The following is a 26,376-nucleotide window of genomic DNA, read 5'->3' on the forward strand; positions in this document are numbered from 1 at the left end:
GATTATCAACCTATTTTTCTTCTTACTCTGAGCTTGGGAAAACTCTAAACTATTCTATGTAATGGTCTCTTACCCTGCACTTCACTTTGTCTAGCTATACATCAAATGCCTCCATGTAACAGCAATCCTCAGGGCCAGATATGCAAAATTCAACCCTGACAATATTTTACCACTAGATGGAAAAGAATTGATGACCTTATAATGTTGCCTTTGCTAAAAAGATTGAGGATAGTCATGTAAAGGGAAATTATCTCCTCACCTCCTCAGGACCTCAGCCCATACTTAAAAGTAGCTGTTGAGCATTAGTATTCTACTTCTGGAGACTAAGGCCAGCAGCTCCCTAGCTTGTCTTAGGTGTGGATAACCAAAGAAAGTAGGAATGTGGGGTCCATAATTGCTTCACAAATGTGACATAATCTCTTCTCTCAAGCCTTGTCCTTCAATTATATAACCCTTCACTCTGATGCCTGCATATCAACTGAGCAACTTTAAAACAAAACACCATTTGGCACCTGTATGGAGCATGAGATGAAAATCATTATTGACAGAGAGAATACTTTTGATAATATTTAACACAAATTTGGCCTCTAGATTTCCAGCCTCGTTTTCTTTATACCATTTTAAGAGGTCTCTTACATATCACAAACCAACATGAGGCCCTTTTCTTTATCCAGCCTTATTCCACACTGGTTTTGAGAGTAATAGTGAGAATTACCCTTTTATAACTTTGTTATTTAGTCTGAGAACCAGCTGAGCCTAACTTTAATCATGCAAGCTCTTCTAGGCCTAAATTGGCACTTCTGGTCATACCTACCAATTTTCAATTGCATGGCAATGAACATACTTTTCAAGTGTATGGCTGTGAGCTACTTAAAAAGAAATAGAGATTGTTGGCTCCGTTTTTTGTTTTTTGTGTTTTTTGTTTTTTGTTTTCACAAAAGACTTTCTTTTGGTTCATTCTGATTTTGTTTTGCTGGTAAATGTGTTCCTATCAAGATCAGTACCCATGGTCAGTACCTGGGTGGCTCAGTCAGTCAAGTGTCTGACTCTTGATTTCAGCTCAGGTCATGACTTCAGGGTTGTGAGATCTAGCCCCACGTTGGAATCCATGCTGGCTGTGTAGCCTGCTTAAGATTCTCTCTCTCCCTCTGTCCCTCCCCACTTCTAAAAAAATTAAAAATCAATTTTTTAGAGATTTTATTTGTTTATGTGACAGAGAGAGCAAGAGAGCACAAGCAGGGGGAACAGCAGAGGGAAGGAGAGAGCAGGCTTGCCACTGGGTTGGGAGACTGATGCGGGGCTTGATCCCAGGACCCCAGGATCATGACTTGAGCCATAGACAGACACTTAACCCACTGAGCCATCCAGGTGCCCCTAAAATTTTTTTTAAAAGATCAGTACCCATTGGAAAAATTGGAAAATAATCAATGTCAATATGTATCGAATTCTGATATAGATGATGCCAGTTTAGTTTCCCTCACATGGTCCTCTGCCTTGGTTGGATCACTAAGGTTTCTGCAACCGGATTCTCAGCACTGTCCAGAAACCATTACCATGCTACCCAAACTCACACCAGTCATGTGATAAGCAATGACATGGAAAATTCTGAATCAGCTTGGTAGTATCCTTTTCCCAATAAAGCAATCTACAAGAAAATTTTAATTTAAAAATTACTTGGTAACCTATAAAAAAATGAATCAAGAACAATGGCTTTCCTAAAGAGATATTTGTATCAATTTCCACCATAGGACTATCTGCCAAGCTAACTACACTCACATTGGCAGATTGGGGCTCCATTCCTCTGTGTGGTCTTAGAAACACAATAACCAGCCCCTTCACTTCTGACCTTTTTCCCACTTCCATAATAACCTACATCTTCTGATTTACTTATTTTTTTTTAAAGATTTTCTTTATTTATTTGACAGAGTGAGAGAGAGCACAAGGAGGCAGAGAGGCAGACAGAGGGGGAGGGGGAAGCAGACTCCCCGCTGAGCAGAGAGCCCGACTCGGGACTCGATCCCAGGACCCCGAGATCATGACCTGAGCCGAAGGCAGAGGCTTTAGCCCACTGAGCCACTCAGGCGCCCTGATTTACTTATTTTTAACTCATTGCATCATTTTTCACTATTTTCCTGGGAAGTATCATATCTTAACAGTGCACAGAATGCCTTCACAGAGGGCTAGCTCCCCAAAAGCCACCCACAGCATATGCCCTTCCTCCTTCATTTCTAGTATCTATCCAAAGGTGTACCTTACTTTTGGAGTCGATGACCCCCATCATTCGATATACCTGTATTTTGAAAAGGAAAGTGTATGGAATAATTCATTTATAGTTTGTGACCACCTAGATTTGAGAAGAATGACTTTCTAAGTTTCCTCTACCTAGAAACCTAAATTTATAAACTCTCACCACCTATGGAGTTAGCTATATTTATTTTCTCATAGACTTAGCTCTTGTCTTTTTGAAAAATTAAGAGCCTCCATCTGCTGAGAAATCGAGAATGGATTTATAGCCTTCCAAACCTTGAGCAATGTTATATAATGTTTATCTGGGTTTAAAGTAGAACATTAGCTGATGAAATCAATTAGTACCCAATAAAACCTATACTATATACTTATGATATATCTGAATATTCAATGTGAGGATTGTTATAGATTTGTTTGTTGATGTAATGAAATCAAATAATTGGTCTTTTGGTGGTTGGAGGTGAAGTAGTATAGTGGTTAACAGTATAGACTTCGGAGCCAAACTGCCTGGGTTCAAGTGCTGGTGACTACTTCCTAGCTATATGACCTTGGACAAGGCACTTACCTTTTCTAAGACTGAGTTTCCCCGGGTGTAACTGGGAATAATTACCATGTCTATAGCATAGAACCATGGTGAGGACTAAATGAGATGCTCCAGCATGGTGCCTGGTGATATGGAAATGTTGGGGTTCAGAGCAAAGAGTCAAGAAAGAATTCCTGAGATGTCTTCAGTGTAAAAAGGTGGTTTTCTTAAAGCACAGGGACAGAATCTGTGCGCAGAAAGAGCTGCACTGGGGTTGTGCCGGCTGATGGACTATATGCTTTCAAGTTCAGCGAGGGTTAGGGACAGCACAACCCTCCAAGGTATTTTGGAAGGAAGATTTCCTAGATCCTGAGGGGGCTAGCTATGGTTGGGAAAAGGTCATTTATTACTGTTTAATAAAATCTCTGTCATGAGACCCTTCAGATACAAAACAGTGGGCCATCTGCTTGGAGGAGGATGCCAACATACATCTTGGGGGGCAGAGATAAAGGAAGGAATGTCTGTATGTTTCAAACAGACACACAGGATCCTGGCAGTTTGGGACAATGTTAAGCCAACATTGCATTTTGCTCTTAGCAGAGTGTCAATATCCTGGCAGCTGAGTTCCCAGAGGAAGGTCAATCTGCCTACTTCAAGGCCTTGTCAATGGTCTGTAAGTAGTAAGGAAATTTAATTTTTCTTTTGCCTTTGCTTCCCACATCACCGGATATACGGAAAGTGTTCAATAACCAGTAGCCATTAGTATTATTTTTATCCTATGTTAATCAAGTAATGCTATGCATTGTTATACACATTATTGATTTTTACATATCAGTACAGACTTTTTTAAAAAGATTTTCTTTATTTATTTGGGAGAGGGAATGAGAGATAGCATGAGAGGGGAGAAGGTCAGAGGGAGAAGCAGACTCCCCATGGAGCTGGGAGCCCGACACAGGACTGGATCCCGGGACTCTGAGATCATGACCTGAGCTGAAGGCAGCCGCTCAACCAACTGAGCCACCCAGGCACCCCCAATACTGACTTTTTTAAAATACCACGTGGGTTCTGTAACATTATTCCCATATAGGTTTTGTCTTCCAATCTGGATTATAAATACTTTGGCCTTGAAATTAGCGGAGACCTAGCAAATCTTAATTCTGATGGTTCTGTTTTTATCAGACTCTGGGAAACAGATTATTTCCCATCTGATGCAAATGGCTGCTCCAAAGTAGCTCATGTATTGTCACCCCTACTGGCTAACTGACCTTACAGGTAAGGCAGAGTAGGGAACTGGTAATGTGATGTGATTAGATGCCCGTGTTCTCCATTTTTTGAGTAATACAGAGAAACGAAATTTCATTTCCAGCACTGCTGAAAAAGATTGAACATTGATTTCATCTGGCATGTTAGGGACAGGGGAGGAGGAGAACCTGTAGGTAACAAAAGAAGTATTGCAGTTTCACTAAATCCAGGCTCAAGGTGGGAGATTTGTTTCCAACATGATGCTATCAGGCCAGCTGCATGAGGAAGCACCAATTGGAGAGGTTTGGCCTATGACCAGATGACATTGTGGGTACAAATGAGGTAGCTGCTGATAAGGGTCTGCCCATTAATTACAAATTTCAGAAACTTGTGATAAATTCCAGCAAGGGTGGCTGCCTAAGGATATTAACAATAGGGTTCAGAAAAATTCCTATTAGCAGATTATGTCCAGTGACAAGTTAATGAAAATGAAATGTATCATTTGGGCCCCTTGACTACAACAACTTTGTAAAAGCCTCAGCCAGTCCTGAGAGTGGGGAAGGTGGAGTATTGTCTATTCCTCTGTATCCTCTGGCAATGGAAGTTAGGTGAAAATATAAAGAAGCTGATTTTAGTTCATTCTGTTCACTCTACTGAATTTTATGAGATGAGCTCTGAGCCTAACGACTCTGTTCTGTGCTCATTAATCCTAAAGGATCCGAGATTATAATGCTCGCTTTTCAACAGGAGACCTAGGGCAGATCCAGGTGCAAACTCATTAGTGTCTGAATGCAAAGCCCCAGGGAGAGGTGGACAAGGTAACTTCTTTAGTGGCCTTTCCCTAAACCCACAACATTGCAAATTTTAAAACTCATTCAAGTCCATTTATGCACCAGGTTTCTTTAGAAAGAGAGCAGTAGATAATGTGAAAAGAAATCTAATTTCTTGGTGTGTTGATTTCATTCCCCTCCCCCCTTTTCCTTTTAAAAATCGTAATTCTTAATGGGAAGCGCAATATCATTCAGTATAATTTTGGAGTTCAAAAAGAAGACAAAACTTGGTAAGAAAAGAATGAAATTGAATTTTCCACCTTATCTCAATCTGAACACAAAATGGCTGTTGAAGGATAACTAAAAAAAAAAAAAAAAGTTTAAACCATGATCCTTATACAAATTTAAAGTAAACACGTGTTAAAGAATTTATTTAATTTATTAATTACTGAGGGATGCAGGAGTCCAGGGGTCTGTAAACTATGGACTACAAGCCAAATTCTCCCTATCAGCCATTTTCGTAAATTAAATGTTATGGTGTACAACCACACCCATTCATTTCCATATTGCCCATGGCTGTTTTCCTGCCACAAAGGCAGAGTTGTTTGGCTCACAAAGCTTAACCTATTTCCCATCTGGCCTTTTACAGAAAAAGTTTACTGACCCCTGATATAGGCCATCAGGAATGCTGAAAAAAAAATTTACAAATATTTACAAACAGATGCTTAAGGCAATGATCAATTGCTTGTCACCAAACAAGAAATATTTACATGACAATTTACAGCCTTGTAAAATAGTTCAAAGACAATGAAAGCATGGATAATCTAGAAAATATACCAGACCTGGAGTATTAAACCAGTTACATGAAACTCAGATTAAGATCCAGAGAGAAATTTTATTTGACAAATGAGGGCACGAGTGGGGAAGAAGCTGGGATTCAGAAACTAACAGAACAAAGAATGCCCTGGTTGGAATTTGGGATGGAGGAGGCTGAGCACCGCTACTTGAGCACACCCTACCTCAAGCTTTACTTGCTCTGGAAATGGACTGGGCCCAGTCTTTAGGGTAGATCAGCAGGCAGAGCTGCAGGAGAGCTAGGGCAGGCTGAGGCTGATCCTGTTTACTCCCTTGGTTTCAACTACTTTTAAAGGCAGAAGACTCTCACACTTGTATTTTCAGCCTTGACCTTTCATTCAGATTCATACCAGAGTTATACAATTTCTTGCCACTGTTCTGGCAGGTACTTCAAATTCAACATGTCCAAAATTGAACTCGTTTTAATGTCAAACCTGCTCTTCCTCCTGTATCAGCTATCTCAATTAATGACACCACTATTCAACCAAGCATGCAACATTCTTGATTTCTTCTTCCAGTACTACCTGACACATCCAGTGAATGTCTTAAATCTACTCTCTCCTGTCTATCTCTAGAATTACTATCTAGTTTAAGATCCCACCATCTCTTCACCTGAACTGAGATCTTTTTGTAAGGGCCTATTTAGCCAGAGTGATTCCATCTTGGATTAAACAATGATTTTGTTGTTTATGCAGTAAAACTTAAACTGATCCTACCCCCCCCCCCCAGGGGACTTACTTAAAAACAAGTCCTGGAAACCAGTCCCAGGTAACAAAGCCCAAATACAAGGGTGGGTCAGGCCAGGTGGAGGTATGCAATCAGTAGGGGTGCATACTGTCTCCCTAGCTACCAAGGAGTATGGGCCCCGCCTTTTGGGTACCTTTTGGGTGCCAGTTCTGACCAAGGTGATAGGCTAGTTCAAATAGCTACTATAGGGTAAATTGTAATTCAATTGGTCACTTATGTGTGACCTAGCATGACTGCGTAGCTTTCTCTGTGTGTTACAATCTCATTGGCCACCTGTGCGTGGCCAGGCCCAACCACATGGCCCAACCACATGGCCTTTGCCCTTAAAAGCTAGTCTGTAAGGCAGAGAGAGGTCGCCTCTTTGTAAGAGATGGCCCTGGCCAGTCAGTTTGATTCTCGATGCTTGGCGCAAAGTAAAGCTTTGCTTGACCTTCGCTTCGTATCAGTCTCATTCCTTTGACCATGGACCCAACATTTTAACTAGTCTTATCTTTCTGAAAGTCATCCAGTGATAAGCTAGAGCTGGCTTACACTGGGTGGTGAGAGCTAGTTGTACATACTGCTTCCCAACTCTGGGTTCTATGTTGTCATATTGGTAGCTTGAAATCGGCCACAATGAGAATACTTAAACCACAGAAATTGGCAAACACTACAAATCAAGATTTTTTTTAATGGAGAGATTCTTATTAAACATTTACCAGCATATTTAACTGCCCAGTCTTGGGCCAAACTGATCTTTGTAAAACACTTGTTCAACTATGCCACTCTCCTTGATTAAAACTCTTCAGTTAGGGGTCCCTGAGTGTCTCAGTTGGTTAAGCGTCCGACTCTTGGTTTCAGCTCAGGTCATGATCTCAGGGTTGTGAGACCGAGTCCATGTCAGGCTCCTAGCTGGGCATGGAGCCTACTTAAGATTCTCTTCTCTCTCTCTCTCTCTCTCTCTCTCCCCATTTGCCCCCTCTCCCCCTCCCTCTCTAAAAAAAAAGAAAGAGAAAAACAACTCTTCAGTAGCTCCCCATGGCCAAGAGATAACATTAAATTCCTTAACATATGAGACCTTTCATCATCTGGCCCCTGCCTAAATGTCCACCTTCCTCTCCTACCCCTCCTTCATCCCATAAGTTAAATGTTAGCTCAAAGGTCATAAACTGGTTCACTCAAGCCTAAATTGCCTCATATATGTATCTTGTTGGAACCGCATACTATCTTTAAGCTTTTTTAGCCAACATTTAAAACTTTAAGAAATTCTCCTCTGAAGGGGATTAAGAGGTACAAACTTCCAGTTAGAAAACAAAGCATGGGAATGTAATGTACAGCATAGGGAATACAGTCCACAATACGGTAATAACTTTCAATGGTGACAGATGGTAACTATACTTATCATGGGGATCTTTTTTATCACGTTTCAAAATATCAAATCACTATGACATACACCAGAAACTAATAAGATATTGTCTGCCCATTATACTTCAAGTTAAAAAAAGATGTTATTCAATAACAAAATAAGAAATTCTACCACAAAATCCATTATTTCTGACTTCTCTTAAGCACAATACTGAGCCCTTACACATGCTTATAACAATTTTATAACGACAAGGAACACAGCAGCAAATACCCCCCTTTCAGAGGGCAGGTGCCCTACAGTTCACTAGTTCCTATCACACATTTATCCAAATTATGCATATGCACCCACATGTAGCCTTCATTTCTATTACCTACTGTTGTAGACCATATCACAAAGTCTTGAGTATTATCAGAATTGTCTCACCCTCATTATAAAATTTCTCTACCATGGCTGGCCTGATGATAACTCATGGTGCCTTCCCTAGAAAGGCAGCAGGATGAGAAAAGAAGCAGAGAATGGAAGAGCAGTATAAATCTGTGGACTTTGGGTCAGAGTCTCCACATTAAAACACCAGAATAGAGAAAATGGCAGGCAGGGACTATCCTAGGTTGGGGAGACCTCAAGATATTCCCTATAAAGCCCATTTGCTAACCCTCCTTAGTCTTGGAATGTCTACTGCTTTCTCAGATGGACATGAGAAGGAAAGACCCAAGGAGATTATCTCACATTGACTCAGATCATGGGAGCCAGCCAGGTTTGTAAATGAGTCAATTTCTTAATTTGAGAACAGAAAACCTTTTTTTTTTTTTTTTGGCCCAGTGCATGTTGTGTGTCTAGCACTGTACTAGATGCTAGAAGGAAAACAAAAGCAGTCTAAGACAGAGCTGTCTTAGATCACAATCTTACTGATGAAGCAAGAAATGTGTATTTGAAGTAATTAAAGAAAAATATAAGGGGGCAGCATCAGAAAAGTGAGATCTTTGATGTAACCTAGTGCCCACAACATCTGGGTAGTCAGTAAGGAGTAGGATCAAGTTAAGAGGAGGAGCTATTGAAGAAGCCAAGCCTCACAATGGCTCTTTACTGGCAGAGAAATGGGGAGATCCCTACATACACGGGGGTTCCCACAAGGCTATATACCCAGAGAGTAGTGAGTGAGATGGGTGTGGCAACTTGTGAATAATAAGGTTGACTGGAGGGTGGGAAGACATATGTGGTCATTGTAGACCAGTTTTCTTTTAAAAAGATTTCCTCTTGGGCGCCTAGGTGGATCAGTTGTTAAGAGTCTGCCTTCAGCTCAGGTCATAATCCCAGAGTTCTGGGATTGAGTCCTGCATCAGGCTTCCTGCTCCATCGGGAGTCTGCTTCTCCCTCTGACCTTCTCCCATCTCATGCTCTCTCTTACTGTCTCTCTTTCAAATAAATAAAATCTTTAAAAAAAAAAAGATTTCCTCTCTTGTGTCACATACTCAGTAAGTCAAATAGAGAATCAGAGACTCCTTGTTGAGCACTACGTCAAAGACAATGGAATCAGATTGCTCCAGAAAGCATGTCAGCTTTTAGCATAGACAGCAACCTTTCAGTTCCATGACACAAGTGGTGCTAAGTAATAGTTACATGTACTATTGTCTGTCTTGGGCAGGCTTGTCACCACTGGCATAGAGAGACAGAAAGAAGAAAGAGAAAGAGTAAGAAAAGAGCAAAGAAAGAGCAAAGAAGTAGGGGGAGAAAGATGACAGGAAGAACACCATGGCAGGGAAGACAAATTCCTCCAATACAACCCAGGGAATCCTGTGCTACAGGCTATCCTCCCTCCACCTGCCACCTCCTGCCTCTGGAGCATAGCAGAGATTGAGAAATGCTTCTGTCCACAGGAAAGGGGCAGATTTCCAGAACTGAGCTCCTTTCTTCTGAGTGGACTGTGACACATTGTTCACTTACCATCTCCCCCAACTCAAGGCTTTATGTCGGTTGTGTTTACATTTATTAATGGGCCCACTCAGACCTACTTCTTCCTTAGCCTGTAGGCTTGTGTTAATTTTGGAGATTATTCTTTCCTGTGTCCAATTTACTTTATGAGACAGTTGCTCACTTCCTGCTGTCTTGTTTGTAGCTGCTTCCTCTAAATGTTTAACAACAACTAGCTCTCAGCTATTCAGAGGCTGATGCAACCACTCCATGAAAGAAACAAATTTCTTGCAAACTCCTCCCCCTTCTTCTTCTCCACCCCTCTCCCACTCCCTGTTTTCTGATCACTTTCCTGTTTGTGAATCCTTCATCCCAAGGTGAGAAGGAGGCAAAGAACACATCTTTTTGTCTGTTCATCACGAACTTCAATGTTCTAAAAAGGGTTTTTTAAGAGTAAAGAGAAACTATTGAGTAAAACAGTATTTGTCTATTCCATGAGAATCTCAATTATCCATGTTTTGTTCTCCCCAATTCAAATGAGTATTTGGAAGTATTTTCTTCAAAGTATATTAAGATCAATATTTCACAATTTCCTGGAATCCTATCCATGCTTTCAATACTCAGCTCCATCCCTCCATGAAGCCTCCTCTGACTATTCCAGTGCTCCCTATTCCTTTGCTCTAGATCCTACCACACTGAGACTCTTCTGTGAGTACAGAGCTGCCCTCATTTCCCTATTACACTGAGAACAGACTGGGTCCCAAAACACAGATTTTAAAACCAAAAGTTTTTTTTATTCATTAATCGGATTCTGCAAACTCACCTAAAAATTCTCCTGAATACCCAAAGGACCCCAGATCTTTCTCCAATCGCTGCTATTAACACCAAGCATTATTACATCATAGTCAGAATGATGCTATCAAATGTCCCTTTTGCTATTGGTAACCCCTCACCCAAGCCAAGAGGTCTTCATTTACAGAGCACTTCTTTCTGACAATAACAGATTCTCTTTACCTTGCTGGGACCTACAAGAAGTTGGTCTTTGGTCCCCTGAAGTCTTATATACATATAAAGTCAATTGGAACGACCTGAAATTGTCTTTTCTTCAACATCTGGGGCTTGATTTAGTGGCATGGTCTTTAAAATTAATGGTTGTCATTAGACTTTCAAATATTCCTTCAGTCTCTACTGCTCGTTTGGAACGGAACACATGCTACTACGTACTCCTACTTACCAATTTTATGTAAGTCTGATCCACCCAAATAAGCGCCAGAAAGAGAAAATGCTCCTTACTTTTCTATATCCCCCATCATGTCTCAGACAGAACTGGGCATATTGTGGTTGCATAATTTTCAGAACCAACCTCTAGAGTCCTACTGCCTGGGTCTGAATCTTGGCTCAGTTACTAAAAGGTATGTAACCTTGGGTATGTTCTTTAACTTCTGTGTGCCTCAGCTTCTTGATTTGGGGAGAATATTTACCTCACAAGGTCATGGGGATTAAATGAGTAAATACAAATAAAGTGTCATGTGCCTGGCATATGGCAGGTATTCCACAAGTACTTATGGCAATGAGGGGATTTGACAAGAGAATGGTGACTCCAATTCCTGAATCACTAACATTGGATGGACTCTATGCAACCTCTCTCTCCCAGACTTAATCATGCCCTTTATGATTTTATTTTATTGTACCTAGGTCCCCACCCTGATGATGGATACCCAGTTCTCTGAGTTCACACCAGACATCACTCCCATCATGCTGGCTGCCCACACCAACAACTACGAGATCATCAAATTGCTTGTCCAAAAACGAGTCACAATCCCACGACCCCACCAGATCCGCTGTAACTGTGTGGAGTGTGTGTCCAGTTCAGAGGTGGACAGCCTGCGCCACTCCCGCTCCCGGCTGAACATCTATAAAGCTCTAGCAAGCCCCTCACTCATTGCCTTGTCAAGTGAGGACCCTATCCTAACTGCCTTCCGCCTAGGCTGGGAGCTCAAGGAGCTCAGCAAGGTGGAGAATGAATTCAAGGCCGAGTATGAGGAGCTCTCCCAACAGTGCAAACTCTTTGCCAAAGACCTGTTGGACCAAGCTCGGAGCTCCCGGGAGTTGGAAATCATCCTCAACCATCGAGATGACCACAGTGAAGAGCTTGACCCTCAGAAGTACCATGACCTGGCCAAGCTGAAGGTGGCAATCAAATACCACCAGAAAGAGGTAAGCTGAGCTTTTCTCTGCTTTCAGGAAAGCTTAAGCCCTCCGAAGTCCAGTGCAGCAGAGTGAGTGAGAGTCAACATTGTTTCTACCATTTAGTCTTCATAATTGAGTGGTTCAACAGGACTCAAGAAAACAGTGAGGCTCATTTATCCAAGATACATACAGCCTCCACATATTTTCTTTATAGAGAGATAAGTAGGGGAAAATGCTGACCATCTGATTTGTTGATAGGAAAGTACTCATTGTTTCAAAAAATGCTTATTCAGCACTGTTCTAGGTGTTTGGGATACAAAAAAACAGGCACTGACCCTGCCTTCATGAAGCTTACAAGCTAGTTGTAGACATTACATAAATGATCACATTAGTGAATATGTAATTACAAGCAACATAAGTGATCTGAAGGAGAACTTCTATAAGAACACATAACAAATGAGCCCACCCTACATACTGGGGCCATGGTGGTCAGTAATTATGGAGGGCTCATGGTCTGGATGCTTTTGGAAATGAATTATTATTGTTAATAACATCTTTGATTAAAGGAATCTGAAACACTAGGAATATGGAATATTCAAAGGAATATGAAACACAGGTCATATTTCATAACTGTGGCTCCCTGTCTACTTTACATGAATACTTATGTTAATCTCAAAAATCCCTCAAGATGCTTTCAGCATTTTACTAAGGCTTTTAAGATGAAATTGTGAGGGACAGAGAATTCAGTGGTTTTCCTTACCTTGCTAAAGTGAAGTTCCATCCTTCAGAGGTATAATGGAGATCACCTCCAAAGATTCTTTATTACCCTGAAGAGATGTGACCTTAAGACTGATGGATATTTGTATCTGTCAATACAAATAACTCCCAAATAACTGAAGAACTAGGGTTTTTTAATTTTTTTTTAATGTTTTGTTGGTTGGTTGGTTAGTTGGTTGGCTAACTGGCTTGTGAGCTAAGGGATATATAGGCAGAAGAAAAACAAGTTTTAAATACGGACTGGAGAAATAGGGTCCTTGAAAAAATAAATATAAACCCAATACAATGGCTCAATACCTCTAGTCTATTGAAATAAGGCTATCAATACAATAACACAATAGTTGGGGTGCCTGGGTGGCTTAATTGGTTAAGCATCTGCCTTTTGACCAGTCATGATCCCAGGGTCCTGGGATAAGGTCCTGTGTCAGGCTCCCTGCTCAGCGGGCAGTCTACTTCTCTCTCTCCCTCTGCCCCCCACACCCCACTCGTGCTCGCTTGCTCTCACTTGCTCTCTCTCTCTCAAATAAATAAATAAATAAAATCCTTTTTTAGAAAAAGAATACAATAGTCAAGTTTGATATAAAAAAAATCATTGTAGAAATCTAGTTGGGTAATAGTGGGTTAATAGTGTTCAGAATTACATAACCCCTCAGGAACAAAATCTTAGCCTGAAATGGAATATAATTTACTGTTTCCTGGAGATCTTTTTCATTGTTGGTTTTTCCTCATTATCATTCCTATTTGCACTGGAATAGACTCCCAAAAAGAGTCCACGTGGTTAAAAAAAGAGAGAGAGAGCTCAGAAGAATGAAACAAAAGGTGATTCCAAACTATAACCTTTACATGCAGTTAAGTAAGAAAGCCTTAATCTCTCAGAAAACAGGTATAAAACTACTAGATAATCTTTATGTGTCACATAGACCCTTGGGATTTATCACATGGACATTTTTCAGATATTTCTAAAAAGTCCTGATTTCCTATACCGTCCCATTGTCAGATATACCATACCAAAGTCTTTGAAAACTTTATCACTGTATTTCATCCTTATTACCATTGAAGGTAGGCAGAAAAATTATTTTAACTCATTTTACAAACAAGAAAGGACTATATTTCAGAGTTTTGTTCAGGATCATAGGACAAAGCCAGAAGTAGAACTTTCAACTCCTGGTACAATACTGTCTCTGAGTGTACTCCATCTTCTGCCATGTGGGATTCTTTTATGCTCATTTGGGACCTCCAAATTCACCACCAGGTAATTTAAATGAACACAAATTCTTTGATTTATGAATGAAAGTTTATTAGTTAAAATATGTTAAAGCACATAGCAATAAAACAGTGTAGATCGGTAACAAAGATGATATTCAATTCTAATTTAATGACTGGCATTAATCATCACATAAGGATACAATTACATAGTTGCAGCCTCTCATGCAAGTTAGCCAAAACACACAAGGATGAAAACTAATCCCTCCCAGTTCATTGCCATCTCCAACCTATCTCCCTTGGTTTTCACATTCTCAAGCTTGACTCAGAATGATGAGCCTGTCTCCCTCTCTATCCCTCCACGCCATACAAGAAATGGCTTTGGTGTCAGTCTCAAGAAGATTCAGAAAACGGCTAGTTTAAATAAAGGACCGGCCATTCTCTCCACTCTCCTGGAGGAGAAATCCAGGATTCCAATCAGAGGCATTCAAAGGTGGACTGCCAAATTAAGTAATATATCTCCTTCTAATTGAGATTTTAAGTGCATGACCTATGTCTATCGATCGCCAATCAGCGATTTCTATCACTGTCAAAGACTTAGGGTTAGCTGATTTGCATATGATAAAAACAGGGCTTTGTTCATAAACCTGCTTAAGAACTAACTCATACCATGGCTTTCCACCCTAAATAGCTGCATGACTATTCTATGCAACTTACTGCTTTTCTTTCAAAAATACTTCCTTATAAGCTCTTATTCTTAACTATGTTGTTACAAACACTACACTTAACTTCTTATCACTCACTCCTGAAAATACTACCTTACTAGCTCTTATTCCTAAGTATTTTATTATTGCCTACACTTACTTCTTATCACTTTCTCATAAAAATACTTCCTTACTAGCTCTTATTCCTAAGTACTTTATTATTGCCTACACTTACTTCTTAATCACTATCAACTCTAATCATACTTAATACAACAACCCACTGTTTGGAGTGGGTTTACATCTTAACAGTTCTTAAATACATGTAATCACACAATCAAAGCAAACATCACAATATATTTTATCCAATTCTGAGGAGCTACTGTAGTACAATCTTTCCACATGACTCATCTAGCCAGAAGGCTAGCCAGCTTCACACACTACGAGTTTGCAGCATCTTCCAGCTTTGATATATAAGGACCATGTTGAGTATTAGTTGCATTATAGGCTGGTTCAAGCTTTATCTTGTTTCAAAGTCTGGAGTAGTCACAAAGATTTCTCTTGATGTATTTTGATGGTCACCTTTAGTTAGTATGCTTGCTTGCATTCTCTAATAGTAACAGTTTTAATGAGCTCACACTAATCCATTGTGGAATTGTTAAAAAGTCTATATTCCAGAGCTTTACATAGAGGAATAGCTACCGTTGGTATCAATCATATTTGAGGAGCACCAGAACTGTCCATTTACAGTGAAAATACTTGCTGAATAGAATTTGTAGCAGATTGATGGTCTGTCCTTGGATGTTTCCTGATCTTGCCCAAATACTCCTGCTCTGGGTTTTATTCTGACACAAAATTAAAGCCAATTTCCTAAAGTCCAAATTCCTAGTGGAGAGTATATATCTTTCCCAGCTGTTTCCAAACCTTTAATTAAAGCATAGATTCTATCCTTTAACTTTTATCCAATTCCTCTGTGATTCTTCTTGGTTGCTACATGTACAGATTTCCTTGTTTAACTCTGATCACTAGTCCTCCTTATAAAACTGCTCCAAATGGAATGGTGGGATAAACCGTTTCTTCTTGTTTTCCCAGTGCTATATTTTAGTTAATTTCATATAGTGCCTTTGCACCGCATCTCTTATTTGCCATTTTGGACATACCACAACAGCTAGAGTCCCCTACCCTAGGAAACTAAGGCTTGATTTGTCCAATTAGTACAGCAGTGAAGTCCTTTAATCTGCTATCTGGTCTGACTTGTAATAACCCACAGTAATTTCCTGGTGATAGAAATTTTATTTCTCCTCTTTGTATCTTTGGGCACTGGTCTAAGTGTCCTGGATCCTCATCTACTCCATGTAGCAGTCTATTGTGGAACAGTATCATAACATGTTTGAGTATCTCCCTTAAGTTCCTCTCATTTTCAAAAAGATATGTGGTGTTTTTTTTTTTATACAGAAGTCTTTTTCTTTAATTTGTTACGTATACTCAACCTGAAATTCAGTGGCAAAACTAACTTATGCTTCTCTTGCTACTGCTTATCCACATTGGATCTCTAGCTTCCCCCACATTTACCTTTAAAAGCAGCTAATTATCCCTGTATATAGACCTCACTTAGGATTAGATGCAGCATCTGTCATGTTGGTTAGTTCTGAAGCTATCTGTATTCAGTGTATTTTTAATCTTTTTGCTAATAATATACCTTAGGACTCTATACAAATTGGGTATAGTCTGGTTTTCACCAGAGTGGATTGACTTCTACTTATCATTTCTTCACAATATGAATGCACCAATCTGTCGTAACTACTATGCCTTACCCAGTTGTTGCCCATGTTTTAAGATGCAAAGGCCATTCTCTAGGAAGGAGGACCATCGTGTCCATGGGCTTGTTTAAAGGGTAGCTATTTGTCCAAATGGAAGCAAGATTACTATATGGCATGGAATTAGTATGAGCAGTGAACTTCCCACACATTTATTGGGTCTCTTTCTATTTTAATATGGGTAGAGGAGTCCTCCAACTATTGCATTTTAGCCTTCTGGTATTTGTAGAATTATTAGGGCTAAATACCAATCCATATTTTATTCAAATTCATTATTGCTGCCATTTGTCAACAGTTAAGATTTTTATGTCAAGGTGGCAGCAGGTTCACTATAATAAGCCTATCAGCTATTCTTTATAACTCTAGCTATACCCAAGAAGATATACTTTATCCACTTCTATTTGTGGACTGTCATGTCTGAGCCTTTGACTGCATTGGTGAACAGTCTTCCTGGGGCTTTGTTTAGACCTGCTAGTACTAGTACCACTCTCATTGTTATTTGATATAATTTCTCCTCCATTTGTGGAACAATACTGAAGACTAGTTGTAGTATGGGTCATCATTTGAGGGAATACTCCTGCATTGGAACTTCTTCACCTCAGCTTTCTCAAAGGTTTCCCTGGCAAAAGTTATCCAAAAAACAGTTATATTATCCAATAGATGGTGCTTTTTCAAAAATTGCTTCCCCTAACATCCTTTGGTTGACAAATCTTCTCCCTAAAGGCCTATGAAGAGTTCTATCTTTTCAAGTAAAAGTGTCCCAATGCTGTCCTGTCAATGTGATGTATTCATTATAATACCATCTTGGGGAATATTCCCCTTTTGGTTTCCACTTGCATGACAATGACATTGGGTTCCAACCCATGATAGAGTCCATGAGGTCTTAACTCCATTGTTAGGTGAGGAGTTTCTTTTTTTGGTATCATTTGCTTCTGTTATTAGAAAACCCAACAGAAGAACAAGAACAGGTAGAGAAAGGCTAAAGTCGCAGCTTTTAAAAGAAACATAAAGAAGAAAAGAGACCAGCTTCTACTGGAAGTAAATCTAGTATTAACTTGTTCTATAAGGTGTTAGTAAGGAAAATGTACAGAACTAGGAGAAAACATTGTTAACACTCAGAAAAATCAGAATCTATTTAAAACAGAAAAACTATCAGTTCTCACATGCTGCTGGGGGCAAATTTGGTCTTAACCACTTCTTAGGTCATCATTTATACTGGAGAGTACATCTTCATATAAGTCTTCTATGTCTACCATCGCTTGATCTATGTCAAGGACTAGGTCTTCATCTTCTCTTGGTATAAGTATTGACTCTAAGTCTGAGAAATCAGCAAGGTCTGGGAGCGAAGCCTCCTCAGGAGAAGATGCATCCACTTCTATCTCTTCTGCTCTATCATTCTGCTCTACACAAGGAACTTGTTCCTGTGAAATCAGCTGTAAAAGCTCTTCAGCTATTCTTATTAACTGGGCTACACAATCAACAAGTCCAGCAACCAGCACGGGGACTGATGTGGACTCCATGCCTCAGTGATCTCCTGAGTAGATAAATATTACTGAAAGCTGTAGCAAATGGCCTCTAGGTGATAATGGATCCTGTGGGGCTGGTAATGGTTCTATGGTTGGTTTGGTTGAGAAATGAGGCTGTTAATATGATCAAGTACAGAATAAGACCAGTAGTCCTATAGCACTTTTTGATAAAGTTGGTGAACCTCCCAGAAAACTTACATATGGCGCTCTTGTTTTTGTTGGCAGTAAACTGCAATTATAATGACCACCAGAGAGACTGCCACCACCAAAAGAAAACAGCAAAGCAGATCTAATAATAGAAAAGAAAAATATAAAGATTAGTATTCTTGAGTCTTTATCCATCCTACAGGTTCTGGCTATAGGATAAGGTTGAAAGAGTATCCCTAGCTATGGATCCTCCTTTTTGATGGCCTTATGAGGATCTACTACTCATACTCTCTTTCCTTCATACTTCTCATCATGATCTCTTCTTACAAGATTTGAGAACAAAGTAAGCGTAGATTTTTTTGCCCATCTTTCTTGAACATCTCTATTGAAGAAGTTACACTCACTCAGAGTCTCTCAATTAATTCTGTCTTTTTTAGCACCTTTACTGCATTGCCATTTATACCTGGTGCTGTTAAATTCTTTGTGTTTTTAGTCTTCAATTCTTAAGGTTTCCAATTGGCCCTGCAGCCTGGGGAATTTGTGAAATGAAAGTTCCACAGTCTATGTCTTTTGCCAAATTTTGGACAACATCTGTTGTAAAATTAGTTCCTTGGTCATTTCCTATTACTGCCAATACTGCATATCTAGCAACCAGTTCCTTCAATTTTGTCTAAAGGCATGAACATATTATTCTCATCTGTATGCCTGGTATGCTCTGCAAACCCTCTTCTTGAAGAAATTTATACTTTTTTAAGGCAAGGAAATTTATACTTCTATAAGGCAATATTCTTTGTTTAAACATCTAAAGTTTGGCCCAGTATCATCTACTTCATACACTGGTCTGGTTTAACATGCCCCACTCCTCTTAAAAATGAGTTTGTTGGGACCCCTGGGTGGCTCAGTCAGTTAAGCATCTGCCTTTGGCTCAGGTCATGATCCCAGGGTACTGGGACTGAGTCCTGCATTGCGGGGGGGTGGGCGTCCTTGCTCAGGGGGGAGCCTGCCTCGCCCTCTGCCTGCTGCTCCCCTGCTTGTGTACTCTCACTCTCTGACAAATAAATAAAATCTTTAAAAAAAAAGAAAAAAATGAGTTTGTTAGTAATTTGACATGTCTCATATTGCTTACTCACTTGTTTGTTTGCTTCATACATTTTTCCCCCTACTCTTCCCCCTCTGCTTACCTAGGATATTCATGTCCAAATGCCATAAGGCTTCATGGGCCCATTCTGTGACCTTAAATTGAACTGACAAGGGAGGTGATTTGGGACTTGGGAGTCCCCAGGACTGCAGAGTCCACATTAGTTTTAGGGGTCAGATTGTCTCCTCTTTTACTCTAAACAGATTATTGTGTCTTCCTGTTCTGATGTGTTGGTACATGTCCTATATGAATTGCTGAAATTCTTTCAACAATTTCTTATCTCCCTTCACCAGATTATTTTTCCTGCAATAGTCCAGTCTGTAATGTTCCATTTATTATGGCATACATCTTCAGTCCACGGCTGATCAGTTTAGCTATATATACCTTTGACCAATTATTTCCTTAGGTACATATACACATTGAATTTCTAGCCACCAGTCCTACAAATGGGGCTGGTTTTTTTCTCTAGCCTCAGTCGAGCTTTTCCTAGTGGAAAGTATTAGGAAGCAGCCACCCACCTCACTCCTTTAGGATATTGCCAAATTTATCAATGCCCTATTTACAGCAGTTCTGACCAGAGTGGGGCCCAGCAAACCAAAGGCACTATCTCTGACTAACTGTACTCCTTAGACATTTATTGGAGTACAGAAAGATTGCCCAGATGATCTGTGATTTTCACATGGAACTTGCTGGTCTCCACGGGACCTGCTTTTACCCACTCAGTTATATACTATCTTCACTTAACATAAGTTCTTTTAGAACCACACTTTTTTTTGGGGGGTCCAAAATCCTGACAGTAGACGTGAAGTTTGCCCCAAGAAGAGTCACAACCATGATGACCAGAAGGCATGATTATGGTTGTATAGGTAACTTTTCATCTGAAATGTAGGAGAATGGGCAGTGGAGGTTATTTTATTAGCTTAAAAAATATCTGCATTTTGACTAGAGGAAAAAGCAGTCTGGTGGAAAGAAATAATGAAAAGAAATTATGAGAGGAATCTGGTATTAATGTAGAGTGTGGATCAGAAAGGAAACACAGAAGAAAAGTGTATGTTATTACTAGAGAGTACCATCACATTTTTCAAAGGAAGCAATAGTCTACTATGGTACCCATTACCCAAGGGCACAAGAGAAATACGCTCACACAAAACTGATTTAACTTCTGGCTTCTCCTTCACCTAGGTGTTTTGTTTTGTTTTGTGTTCTCAGCATCTCTACCTCCCTCGAGAACTCTGTTATTCCTCTTCTTGCTCAATAGATATCCATTTATTCATCTATGTGTTTCATTCTATTTTACTCTCTCTGTATCTCCATCTTCCACTATCCCTTCCCACCATCTTTTCTTCTATCTCTCCCTAAACTGGGGGAAATTTCAAAAATAAATTATATTCCACTTATTGAATTGATATTGTATTGAAAAAGTTTTACATTATACAATCTGAATGTACAAAGCAGAGAGGTGGAACATTTCATAGTTTTCTGTTTTATAAAGATAAGTGTAATTGCTTTTTACTTATGCAAACCTTGATTTATTTCTTCAATCACTTGGTCACCTTTGAGGGAAAAAAAATACCAGACTTAGCCTTAACCCTGTTGACCATTGTGTTAACTAATCCAAAATTCCTAGCCTCAAAGCATCGTGGAACCTAGGACCTGGGGTGTTGGGGAAGACAAGAAGGGTGTTAAGAAACTGCTAAGTACTGCAGTACTAAGAAAGAGTAAGACTATAGCATCAGCTTATTCCAGTTTTGATAATTTTTTAAAGCAAGTAACCTCTGACACCTTAGTTTGCCTAAAAGGGGTATGCGGGATAGTTTGTGCCTACCCCCAACTTATGTTAAGGGCCATTTAAAAAAAATATCTCTTAAGTCTTTTTGTTTTTATTTTTATTTCTTTTTTTATCAGTATATAGCATTAAATTAGTTTCAGGCATATGACATAATAATTTAATATTTGCATATGTTAAAAGTGATCAACACAATAAATCTAGTTGCCCTCCATCACCATGCAGCTAACCCCCTTCACCCTTTTTGCCCACAACACAATCCTCTTCTGCTCTGATAACCACCAACCTGTTCTCTTTATTTATGAGTTTTGTTTTGTTTTCTTTATTCATTTGGTTTGTTGTTTAGGTCTCACATATAAGTGAAATCATATAGTATTTGTCTTTCTCTGCCCAACTTATTTCACTTAGCATAATACCCTCTCTAGATTCATCCATATTGTTGCAAATGGCAAGATATCTCTTTTTAGGGCTGAGTAATATTCTGCTGTGTATATAAATCACATCTTCTTTTCCATTCACCCACTGATAGACACAGAAATTGCTTCCATACCTTGGCTATTATATAATGAACATGGGGTATGTGTATCTTTTCAAATTAGTGTTTTTTTCTTCAGATAAATACTCAGATGTAGAATCACTATATTATATCGTAGATCTATATTTTATTTTTTGAGGAAGCTCCATACTGTTTTCCATAGTGGCTACACCAATTTATATTTCCACCCACAGTGTTTAAGGATTCATTAAGGGCCCTTCTATTAGCTGTTCCCTCTACCTGGGATCCCTTTTCCCAGGGGAAAAAAATGGCTTCTTGTCATTCTGGTCTCAGTTTAAATATCATCTCCGATTTCTCACCCTCCAACCTAAAACAGCTCCCCTAGCCATCCTTTCTTGTTATGCATTCAGTGCATTTTTGCATTATGATACCTATAGGCTAGAAGACAACTTTTGGCTTTTTCATTCAGAAAATATTATCAGGTTGCAGCTGTGAATAGGCATAGCATGGAGTACAAAGTTAAGCCAATTCACCAAAACCATGGTAAATAAAATGAGCAGCAGTCCACAAACTGAGAGAAAATATTCACAAAACATATATCTGACAAAGAACTTGTCAGAATATACAAAGAGCCTCTACTGGGAAGTGGGCAGTGGGTGAAGTGGGTGAATGGAGTCAGAATGTACAAACTTTCTATTATAAAATAAGTAAGTTATGGGGATGTAACATACAGCATGGTGACTACAGTGAATAATACTGTACTGCATATTTGGAAGTTACTAAAAGAGTAAATCTCAAAAATTATCATAGCAAGAAAAAATGTTTTCTAACTCTGTATGTTAATGGATGTTAATGACTTTATTGTTGTGATCATTTTGCAATATATACAAAGATCAAATCATTCTGTCATATACCTGAAACTAATATACTGTTATATGTCAATGACAACTCAATTAAAAAATAGTGCCCCTACACCTCAGTAAAAAAAAGATAAACCAATTAAAAATAGGCAGAAGATCTGGACAGACATTTCACAAAGGAAGAAAAATAAATAGTTAATAAGCACATGAAAACATATTCAACATCATTAGTCATCAAAGAGATACAAATTAACATCACAATAAGACACCACAACATACTAACTAAACTAGTTAAAATTAAAGACTGACAACACCAGATGCTGACAAAACTGTGGAGAAACCAGAATTCTCACACATTGCTGGTGGGATATAAAATGGTACAACCCTTTGAAAATGTCTGGCAGTTTCTTACAAAACTAAGCAAGCACCTACCTTGATTACCAGCAATTTCACTCTGAGGTATTTAACCAAGAGAAATGAAATTCACATAAAGACTTTTAGAAGAATGGTTATAGCACCTTTATGCGTAACAGAAAAAAAAAAAAGAAAGAAAGAGCCCAGTTCAATCAAAAGGAGAATAGATAAAGAAAATGTGGTATATTCATACAATGTAATACTAATCAGCAAGGAAAAGAAAGCCACTACTGATAGGGACCACAGCATGAATGAATATCAAAAACATTATACTTAACGAAAGAAGCCAGACATGAGAGAATACATACTGTAGGATTCCATTCATATGCAATTCTAAAAAATGCAAAATGACCTATGATGGAAAATAAATCAGAAAAGTGGTTGCATCTAGGGGAGAACTGATTGGGAAAAGACATAAGAGAACTTTCTTTTATAATATATATGGTACATATATATTATATGTATAATATATATAATATTCATATATTATATATATAAGTTTCTTATATAATATATGATATATAATAATATAATGATTATATTTTAGATAGAATTTTGGGTTACAAAGGAATATGAATACACATTTGTCAAAACTCATTAAATAGTACTCATAAGATGTGTACATCTCATTGCATGTAAATTTTATTCCTTCCAAAACTGTAACCAAGCATAATCCCAGTCTCAAGAACCATATATGAGATGAGATGACATGCCCATAAATAATTATTCTAATAAACACTCACATGTGTAGACCTATTAGGTCTCTGGGAAATCCACTTGTCTTACATTAGGACGTCTATTCCTCACAGTAACGCTATGAAGTTATAGATAGAAGAATTGGGAATCAGAGAAATTAACAAACTTGCCCACAGTCACATGGTCAAGTAAAGATGCAGAACCAAAAGTCAGCCCAAGTCTGACTCCTAAAGTCCTATGCCAGAGGGCACCAATTCAGGTGCCTACATAGAGCAAAATTTGCCTTGTTAAGACCAGGGCCAACATCTCATTCTGAGCAGGGATAGAACTGAGAATGTTAGTCCCATTTGCCTTCCCTAGAAACTGGCTGAATTCCAAGTTGACTGTGAGCCCTAAGGCAGAGGGATGGAGACAACCTGATCAGTGCCCTCAGGGATCCTCATCATCTGTAAAAGAAATGCTGTGGCCATTTTAACTGCCCTTCCACTGACCTACTGAGTTGGCCCAAACACTCAAACTACTCACCTGTGATAGAGCTGAGATGGATGAGAAAGTCAAGGTTCCAACCCGTGAATATTTTCTGGACTTTCACTTTCAAGCGGGAATGTGAACGCTCCTGTCACAAACTAAAAAACAAAAAGAAGGATAAACTGCAAAATCAATATGTAAAGATATTCCTGATCTGTGGAACAAGATGAACAAAAATTTCTGACAGCACAGAGCCTTTCCTAAGTGAGCTGGTCATCCTGAGCTTTTTTCATGAAACATTCGCTCTTTCTGGGCACAAGCTGAAGATGAAGTTTGGCGCCAAGGCAGAAGGACGCTATTGTGGAAAAGGAGAAATCTCCGTAACATTTGAGGTTGGTGTAATGGATTGGAATTCTGAGAACCCTGAAATTCAGGATTAGTTTTCTTCATCTGAAGTCAGCTGAGCTCCAGGCTCCTTACTAAGCATGGAAAAACTGGGTGAAATTGCCCACAGTCTTATGGTATTCCAAGACAAATTCTCATTAGAGGGAAGAGAACTGCCACAAACACACTACCAGTCCCTCCTTCAAAATGGTACCTAGATTTTGTAGCTGGGAGGCTGTGGGGTTGCTAATGAGTTAATAAACTCAAAACTATCCCCAAAGGGCACTTTGGACAAAGTGATTCTAAAACATACAAGGGTTTTCAAAGAGCTCAGTATAGCCAAAACATCTTGAAAAACAAAACTGGGAGACATATACTGCCAGATATGAAGGCTAGCTATGTAATTTAGAGCTATGTAATTTTGACAGTGTGGTACAGGCACAAGGACAAACAAATCAACAGAACCATGACCTTATCTCATATCACATACCAAAATTAATAATAATAATAATAATAATAATAATAATAATTGTAAATGGGTCATAGACCTAATATGAATGATAAAACAATAAATCTCCAACAGCAAACCATAGGCAAATATCTTCTTGACCTTCTTATTTGACACAAAAAATATTAACTATGAAAGAAGACTGATAAACTGGACTTCATAAAAATAAATAATTTCCATTTATTAAAAGACCCCTTGAGGGTGAAAAGGCCAACCACAGACTAGAAAAAAATATTCACAGTATGTATGTGTATATCTAACGAAGGACTTGTATCCAGTATATACATAATTTACAGTCTTTCAAATCAATAAGAAAAAGAGAATTCAATTTTAAAAAAAAACAAAAAAAAGTTTACAAGAATTAAATGGCACTTCACAGATGAGAACATCCAAATGGCCTACAAGCATATGAGTAGGTTTCATTACTGCACATCAGAAAAATGCAAATTAAAACCACCATAAGTCAAACAAAACCCCACCAAAGAATAGCTAAAATGGAAAAAAACCTGACAGTACCAAGCGTGGAGAAGAACATGGAGAAACTGGAACTCTCATACATTGTTGGTGAAGTGTTAACTGGTATATGTACTTTAGAAAACTGTTTGACAGGGATGCCTGGGTGGCTCAGTTGGTTAAGCATCTGCTTTAGACTCAGGTCATGATCCCGGGGTCCTGGGATGGAATCCTGCAGCAGGCTCGTTGCTCAGCAGGGAGCCTGCTCCTCTTTCTGCCTGCTGCTCCCTCTGCATGTACACACACTCTCTCTAAATCTCTCTCTGATGAATAAATATCTTTTTAAAAAGGAAACCTTCTGACAGTATCTACTAAAACCAAACACACCTCTATCCCATGACCCTGCCATTCTATTCCTAAGTATCTAAAAGAAAAATGTACAAATGTCCCTCCCAAAAAAATGTACAAGAATGTTAAAAGAAACCAGATGCATAAAAGCACATATTGTATAATTCCATTTACATGAAATTTTAAAACAAGTAAACAAGTCTATGGAATGGAAGTGAATGAAGTGGTTACCTTTGGGTGGGGGTTATTGACTGGCAAGGGATATGAAAAAGCTTTCTGGGGTGCTAGAAAGCTTCTACATAATATGATTACATATGTGTTAAAAAATTCAGTTGTACCCTTAAAATTTGTGTGCTTCACTGTATGTGTGTTATATCTCAAAAAAAATGTTTCACTTTTAACTTTGGGTCTCTATCCTGGTAAAACCAGTAAGGACAGCAAGACGGTGATGAGAGCCTTGCTGGTGTTTAGCAAACCAGTCATCACAGCCAATGACAATGGAATGACATCTGAAGGTACAGAGCAGAGTCCATTTGGCTCATGTGCTAAGTAAAGTAAGAGAGCCTTATAGCTAGATACAGTTATACCCTGACACAAGATGAGATGACTCACATCTTACAAGTAGCTCAGAAACACAGCTGGCCCAGAGAGCAAGCTGGCCATCTGATAACTACGGTCTTTAACCCCATAGGTTTTTATTAATCTCACTCTTAGGACATTTTTGTCAGCACAACTAATCAAGAGTCATCGTTTTTCTTTTAGCTGATAGTCCTACCCCGGTATTTTGTGATGCTTATAACTAGCAAACTGACAATAAGTGTCTAACA

The 26,376-nt window shown here is 39.0% G+C and overlaps 2 protein-coding genes and 1 long non-coding RNA gene across 5 annotated transcripts in view; 1 reads left to right on the top strand and 2 right to left on the bottom strand.

Moving 5' to 3' along the window:
* Nucleotides 1–26,376, top strand: part of TRPC5 (transient receptor potential cation channel subfamily C member 5) — a 254,572-nt gene that overhangs the window by 146,090 nt on the left and 82,106 nt on the right. Inside the window, exon 3 of the mRNA XM_047716493.1 lies at nt 11,333–11,854. Within this exon, the coding sequence (XP_047572449.1) occupies nt 11,333–11,854 (522 nt within the window). The remainder of the gene's footprint in view (nt 1–11,332; nt 11,855–26,376) is intronic.
* Nucleotides 1,347–18,000, bottom strand: TRPC5OS (TRPC5 opposite strand). Its single transcript, XM_047716495.1, has 2 exons — nt 15,059–18,000; nt 1,347–1,374 (listed from the first exon to the last, which is right to left on the bottom strand). Exon 1 carries the CDS (start codon nt 17,843–17,845, stop codon nt 17,513–17,515), a length of 333 nt encoding a protein of 110 aa, XP_047572451.1. The 5' UTR covers nt 17,846–18,000; the 3' UTR covers nt 1,347–1,374; nt 15,059–17,512.
* LOC125092144 (uncharacterized) overlaps nt 18,045–26,376 on the bottom strand; it is a 52,690-nt gene continuing 44,358 nt past the window's right edge. For all 3 annotated transcript variants that reach the window (XR_007124837.1, XR_007124835.1, XR_007124836.1), the window contains 2 exons: nt 23,914–24,014; nt 18,045–18,140 (listed from right to left, as the gene is read on the bottom strand). This is a non-coding gene — a long non-coding RNA (uncharacterized LOC125092144). The remainder of the gene's footprint in view (nt 18,141–23,913; nt 24,015–26,376) is intronic.

The sequence above is a fragment of the Lutra lutra genome, chromosome X (genome assembly GCF_902655055.1).
Source record: "Lutra lutra chromosome X, mLutLut1.2, whole genome shotgun sequence".
NCBI lineage: Eukaryota > Metazoa > Chordata > Mammalia > Carnivora > Mustelidae > Lutra > Lutra lutra.

Coding starts and splice junctions, on each gene's coding strand:
- TRPC5OS (XM_047716495.1), bottom strand. CDS start 17,845: ATGGAGTCCACATCAGTCCCCGTGCTGGTTGCTGGACTTGTTGATTGT.